General features: G+C 47.8%; 1 protein-coding gene across 1 annotated transcript in view; it reads right to left on the reverse strand.

The window, feature by feature from the left end:
* LAMC1 (laminin subunit gamma 1) overlaps window positions 1-6,280 on the reverse strand; it is a 175,117-nt gene extending 168,837 nt beyond the window's left edge. The window contains exon 1 of the mRNA XM_048482484.1: window positions 5,641-6,280. Coding sequence (XP_048338441.1) covers window positions 5,641-6,241 — 601 coding nt within the window. The 5' untranslated portion in view covers window positions 6,242-6,280. The remainder of the gene's footprint in view (window positions 1-5,640) is intronic.
* Between the last annotated feature and the right edge of the window lie 1,169 nt (window positions 6,281-7,449).

The following is a 7,449-nucleotide window of genomic DNA, read 5'->3' on the forward strand; positions in this document are numbered from 1 at the left end:
CATTTTCTTTTACCTTTGTGTGTGTCGGGATTAACTGCGCAACCACTTTTGTGACCTTTTAAAATTATGTTTGACCACCACAAAGCAACAATTTAACTCTCAGACAGAAACACCGCTTTGAAGCAGTTATTCCCAGTCCTCAGACAGACAAAAGAAACATGGAACTGTGTACTGTGCACATCCTCCGTAACTTTACTCCTTCTAAAGTTTTCACAGCTTGTAATTATTATAACTTTTTCTACCTTCGTTAGCCACTAATCTGTTAAACCCAGCCGTTTCAGTCCACTAAAGTCCCCCCTCCCCAGTTAAACATTCCAACCCCAGCAAGTAGATGCAGCCAGGGGTCCTTGTTAGAGGACGTGCACAAAGAGCAAGAGACCAACAGTCTCTTAAAGTGAACAGGAGGAGTGTTTGGGATTGCACAGAGGAATTAGGACGGAGAAATCCATTCCATTTTTATAAGAGGACAACGAGAAGAGGAAACAGAGTCCTTGTATGGGAAAAGGAAGAATGTATGTACAAGAAGGGGGGGGACGCGGAGGAGACAATTCCATTGTGGAACACATCCAGAGAGAACAGATTTCATGATCCAAGAATAAAAACCCAGAGGCCAGATATGCAACTACTTACTAAATATGGGATTACGGAAGGGAAGGAAGATAGCAAAGCCTTTTATCTGGCCAAGGAAAATTAATTTTGTTGTGCTTTACTAGGCACAAGATTCCAGTTAGTTGCACAACACATCCAGGTGGTGAAAGAAACCAGACCTGCAGGTATAGTTTTAGCGAGATGCAGATAAGCAAGAAGGTGATGCTTCGAAACTCCCTCCTTCCCCAAGCAAAGAAGTTGCAGCAGGAGGACAGACTTCAGAAATTAAAATCATCTTAAGTTGCACTCTTCAACCCTCTAAAGCAGTTCAAGAAGGCAGTGCTATGTAAGAAGGCCGACTAACTTCAAAGCAAAAATTTATAGAACTGGGCTGGAAGTGTTGCTAAAGCGGCACCCACTCACCACCCTTTGAAACTAGCTCTCCACACACTAAACCCTTTATGCTTGTGTGGGGGAGAAACGATCACTCTTTCCACCCCGTTTTGGTGGTGGAAAGTTTGTAAAACGAGGATTTTTGCTACTCTACATATGTACCTGTACAGTTCGTTCAAGCACCCAAGTCGTTCTACCGTGGAACTGAAACCAAACAACTGCTCAAAATAAATGGACAGCTGGTGAATTGCGTTATGGGAGAAAGGAAGGGAGTGACTATAGTTGTCACAGTCATGTCACCACTGTTGCAAAGGTAAGATTACCAGCAGCCCTCATCAAATCACAGCAGCAGGAAGAATCAGTGCACGTCAATGGGGAAACATATGGGTTCACTAAAAGGCCTTGCCTTGACATGGATGGTCCAGGCTAGCCTGGTCTCGTCAGATCCTGGAAGCTAAGCTAAGCAGGGAACCGACCAAGGAAGTCCAGAATCACTATGCAGGGACAGGCAGCAGCAAACGCTTCCACGAATCTTGGCTTGAAACGCCTGTGGGGTCATCACAAGTCAGCTGTGACTTGAAAGCAATTTGCATAATTCCAATTAAAAAAAACAGAATAAAGCAGAACCATTTTCAAAAGTTGTGAAAATCACTGCAAATCAAGAACTGGTATCGGCTCCAAGAGAACCAGCATGATGTAGTGGTTAAGAGCGGTGGAATCTGGTGAACCAGGACTATTTCCCCATTCCTGCACAGGAAGGCTGCTGGGTGACCTTGGGTTAGCCACAGTTCTCCCAGAACTCTTTCAGTCACACCTATCTCACAAGGCATCTGTTGCAGGGAGAGGAAGGGAAAGCAACTGTAAGCCACGTTGAGACTCCTTACAGGAGAGAAAAGCAGGGTATAAAGTCGTCTTCTTCTAAAGGTAGAGTAGACGGTCTAAAGTCAGGACACTCTCTTTACATAAGCAAGGGAGAGCTGCTGATTTTGAGAAGCAGTTAGTTATCATTTCATATGGCGAGCAATGACTAAGGCCCATTGGTGGGATTCAAACAATTTAACCACCTGTTCCGGTGGTGGGACTGAAATAATTTAACAACTGGTTGTTTACAAGCACCATTTTAACAACCGGTTCTGCCGAAGTGGTGCAAACCTGCTGAATCCCACCACTGCTAAGGCCACCATTTATATCAGTAATCTCTCTTCCACTGGACAAAGCAGGTTATAACAAGTCCAAATGCCTCTCTTAACTAAGGGAGCAGCTGTTGAGTCAGTCCATCTGGGATGCTTCAACCAGAGCCTGGTTCTCACATCTAATTACGTAGAATGCCAAACCTGCACCAGCAGCACTCTTTTCTATCTTTGGAGTAGGGAAGATGTAATTACAGAAAAAGTTCACAGACAGTAATTGTGTGGACACAGCACCAACATGACCAGGTTAGAGAGAAACAAAAAATACAGATGTCCTTTGTATTTACTCATTCAAAAAAAAATTATTCCCACATAAGATGTTACCAAAATCATAATATTTTTTTAAAATACACATATCAACACATCTTAGCATCCCACCAAACACTTAAATCTCAAGAGCCCGTAATGAATCAATAAAACCAATGCAGTCTCAGAGCCAAGGACAAAAACAAACCAAAATATTTTTAAAGAACAAAACAGGCATCAATTATGCAATTAAAAAAATTATTCTCTTGGTGAAACCGGTAAAACTTCACCTGACACAAAAAACCAAATAGATGTGGTGTGAGGTGGATAGATGATCAGAGGGTTCTTCCACATTTGGGCTGCCAAGGCTAAGAAACCCTGTCAATTATATTAGGGGATCCTCATTTCTTCTGGTTGTCAGAAAGCTTCCAGGCCACTACTGTACATATGGAAAAAGACACCCTCTTTTTTTCCCTACCATACATGCTGCATTGGTGCCAATGACATCGCGAGTCAGACCCACAGGCTCCTGCACCCTAGTTTAGCTCTCAACATTGTGAGGAAAAGCATCATACCCAATGGGAGAGGACAAGTAAGAGGAAACTCGCCCTCTATCTTTGCTACTGGCAAGGTGCAAGGAACACACGCAAGTTTTTATTTCGGCCTGGGAGCTTTGCAGGCCCATAGAGTATCTCAAAGTGACTTTTCCCTCAGCGCTCTCATACATCTGGGACTGCTGGATAAGTCAGTGCCACTAGATGTGATGATAGCAGAATCTTTAGAGAGCTTTCCAAGGGGGATTAGACACATTCATTACGGAAAAGTCTGCCAGCAAGCACTGGCCAATGAGGATGAATCTAACTCTCCTGCCCAGAAGGTGCAGAACTCAGTTTCTGATGGTGGGGACCAGACCGGAAAGAACCTCTACCTTACCACAAGGTTGTGAACTTCCAAAAACATCTGATCGTAGTTACTACTTATGTAATAAGACAAATCTATACAGCACTTCACTGACAAAAGAAGAAAGACCTCTGAGGCATTTAAAATATATCTGTTGACAACAAGAGCGACCCCAAAGACAGCAATATAAATGGGAAAAAACCACAAAAAGTCAAGCATGAGGCAGAGTATCAGATTAAGACTGGTAATAACTCCAAAGTGGTAGTTTAACTAGTCTGCAGATGTTAAACTATACTCTGTTCAACAAAAAGAATCAAGTGCAGTTCAAACATGCTTCAGCGGAAATAGCGTGCTTCCATAGCTGAAAATAGTCCCGAATGTCTATTACCCCCTTCCTTCACATGCCCACTGCCATTTGCCCACCCACCCCACTCACCCACTGCCACTCAGTTCCTCATCTCCTCACAGAGATGCAAACCTCAGGTACTTGGTGCTCCACTGGTACATTGGATTGTTGCTATAGGAGAGTGGCTTCCCTAGGAGGCTCACCTGGGCTCCTCCTTGCTTGCTTCTCTGATTCTCCTGCAAGCCAAGACCATTGCTGGGGCCCAAGAGGACCAAGCCATACCCTCACAGGGGCACCGAGTTCAGGAGCACTCTGCTCCAGCTGGACTCCACATTCTTCATGCTGCCACTGCTGCTACTCTGGAGGCCTGCCAAGCTGCATTGAAGCCAGAGCTGAGTGGAGCCATCCTCATCAACTCCTCCACTGTGACTGCAAGGCTGCAGGACAGGATATCACGGCAAGGGGAACACAACAGTAATGGAAAGACCAGCGAAAGGCTTGGTGTGAGGCAAGCAGACACCTCCAGGTGCAAAGGGCAGAAGAAATTGAGAGAAAGGAAACAGGGGCAGAAGGCGCCTCTCGTTTTCCTCACAGCTCCCGTGAGCAAGAAGGGGGGAGGGTATGCCGTGGGGCCGCCTTGCTAACCCCCAGCCAGGAGTCTGAAGGGCAGAGGCAACGACTCCCTTCAGAGGAGTTCCAGCCTGGGAATTGCCCTGAGGGTCTCCAGGCCCTCACAGTCCTCAGTTGCCTTTTTTTCATGGTAAAACTTCAGAGTAACCAAAAGAGAGTAAGGAGTCCATCCCATATTCCTACCATGGCATTTTGGCCCAAACAGCTAAAATCACGCATGCACAGACAAATAAGGTCCAAGAAGTGGTGGTGGACAGATATACAAGTCTACTTAGATCTTTATGTTGAACAGATTATAATTGGAAGTCTAGTGGCTGGCACCTTCAGAATAAACCAGATGTTATCCAACACAACTTTCATCAACTAGAGTGCCCTTTGCGAGAAGAGTGTGACTGGCACCAGAGAGATCAGGATTCAAACCAGTCACCCCACCACAGAGGTGACCTTGAGAAACCTCCCCTGACTCATCCTTACCCTCCTCAGAGGGCTGCTGTGAGGAGAAAAGACCCCACACGCTCCTTGTTGGAAGGGTATGATAGGAAGGGAACTGACATATAGGAACTGGAGGAATCTGTGACCCAGCAAGGCAGGTCTATGCTTGGAGTCAGACTTCTGGCTTCAAGACCTGTGATTGCTTGCTTGCTTCAAGACCTGTGCCATTCCTGAGAAGAAGCTACATTAGTCTGCTGCTACCAAAACAAGCAGGAGACTGGGAGCTCCTTAAACAGTTATCACGATTTTGTTTAGACACCAAACTACTTCTTCAGATACATAGAGTGGATTCTCACTACACAAATATTTAGGATGTCAGCCTGGTACAGCCACAACAAACAGGAGCATCATTCTCGGGAACCTCACAGGGTTGCCAGGAGGACAAAAATGAGGACGAGAACCAGGAACCCCACCCTGAGTTTCTTGAGAGAAGCAGAGAATGTAAGATGACTAAAATTAAAAGGCACCTGTAGGAAACTGACCAACTGGCTGTTGTGGGTTTTCCAGGCTGTGGGGCCGTTGTCTGGCAGTTTTTGCTCCTAACTTTTTGCCCTCATCTACGGCTGACATCTTTAAAAAAGTTAAGAACACATATGTCTCCAAAGATTCCTGCCCTAGGTTGGACAAAAAGTTATGAGCAAAAACTATCAGACTGTGGCCACACACCTGGAAAAATCGCCACAGCCAGTTGAGTCCAGCCACCACAGACTTTGGCAGCGACTAAAACTAGCCAATTATTTTCTGGCCAGCCACCAACTTTGGTGGGCTTCTCCAGAGGCATGAATGGCTCCTCCCCAGGGCAGGGTCTCCCAAGGCACCCCCCTCCCCAAGGCTGTCCCTCCCTCTCTGACTCACCCAGGTGCAAGGTGAGGTTGATGGTGCTGGGGTACTGGACCCCTGCCAGCATGGTCTGGCTCTGCCACCAGGTGGTGTCGGCCTGGTTGTTGTAGTCGGTGAGGAAGGCGGCGCCATGCGCCAGGAGCGGCTGGGAGGCGTCGCACAGGTGGCACGACTTGGTGACCCCGGTGACGCCCGTCTGCACGCAGTACTCCTCGGCCGGGCTGCCGCACGTGTCGGTGGCCACCACGGTGGCGTTGAAGGCGGCGTTGACGAACTCGGGCATGCAGCGCTGCGGCTGCCGGCCCGGCTGGTCCCCGCACTCGTCCATGGCGCCGCCGCACGGCCCGGCCAGCAGCAGCAGCGGCACCAGCCAGAGCAGCCCGAGGCGCAGCCGGGCGGTCATCCTCCTCCTGCGCTCCGCTTGCCTTTCCTCCCTAGGCCACCTCGGAGACTGGCCTCTCGCGGGAAGGGGTGGCGGGGATCGAGCCTGCCCCCGCCGCTCCCGCCTCTTGCTTTTGCAACCTTGCGAGGGAAAGCGGACGCGGCCCCGGCTGGAAGCAAAAGGAAGAGCGGGAGAGTCACATACGGCGACTGTGCATGCAACGCGCCCTCGCATGCAACACTCTCGCTCGCCCTTTGCAAAAAGGGTGGGGGCACCGCGTTGCACGCCGGGATACTTGGCCCTCCAGTGGAGGAGGGGGGAAAAAACTCGGGATTTGGCTGGGGACCTCGACTAGGGACCCTCCTCCTCCTCCGCCTTGGAATGCTTTGAATGGGAGAGGAATTCCCGCATGGGAACGTCATGGGGGGGGGGAGCCCTCTGGGAAAGGGAGGGAGGACAAATCTCGACTTCCTGCAAAGTCGCAGGCTTGGAGGACTTTTTTCAACTAGTTGTAATCACAGCAACCTCCGTCCCCCCAAATGCAACAGTAACAGTTGCAGACCCCCATCTCGCTGATTTTAAGCCCGGGGTATGAATTGACCTCCGACGCGTCTTTACTCGCAAGAAACCCCCGGTAAATTCGAGAGGGCTTTACTCCACGTCGGTGCGCGAGCCTAAGCGCATTAGTTCCGAGGTAGATCCAGCTGAATTCGATAAGAATCTGCATAGGGTTTTGTGTGTACCCCCTTCCGAAAAATAAGGAATAGGATTTATACCCTAACTTGGAAATAAATTGTGTTGATTGAGTTCCGTGCAGATGTGCACAGGGTTTGCAGCTCGGGCTCATTTCTATAGCGTTTGTCCATCTGCCAAGCCAATTGCTTTTTTCCCTCTTGTTTTAATGCTACGGTACTTAGGACAAATCAGAAGACTGGGCTTGCCCGGGCAATCGCTCCATTTCCTCAGGGCCGACAGTGTCATTCTGAACAGAGCTACACCCTTCAGGCCGGTTGACTTCAATACGTTTAAAAGGCTGTAATATTGCTTAGAGTTATATACACACCCACATATAATCCTAAACAGTAGGGTGTGTGTGTGTGTATGCTCACATACACACACACCTATATTCCTAGAGTAGGATGTATACACACACATATACTCCTAAGCAGTAGGATGTGTGTGCGTTTATGTGTAGAGATATATATCTACACACGTATCTACACACACACAATCCTAAACAGCAGAATGTATATGTGTGTGTATGTATATGTACAGACACACATATACACTGAATGTCATTAAATAATAGGAAATAGGATTTTTTTCATACCCTCTGGTCAACTTGTTTTTCTTCTGTGTGTTTCTGTTGCAATGCATATTTCTAATCCATTTTATATGTATATATGAGCACACATGTAGATGAGGATTCTGGATTGGACCCA

Source organism: Sphaerodactylus townsendi, unplaced genomic scaffold (assembly GCF_021028975.2).
Source record: "Sphaerodactylus townsendi isolate TG3544 unplaced genomic scaffold, MPM_Stown_v2.3 scaffold_18, whole genome shotgun sequence".
Lineage (NCBI taxonomy): Eukaryota > Metazoa > Chordata > Lepidosauria > Squamata > Sphaerodactylidae > Sphaerodactylus > Sphaerodactylus townsendi.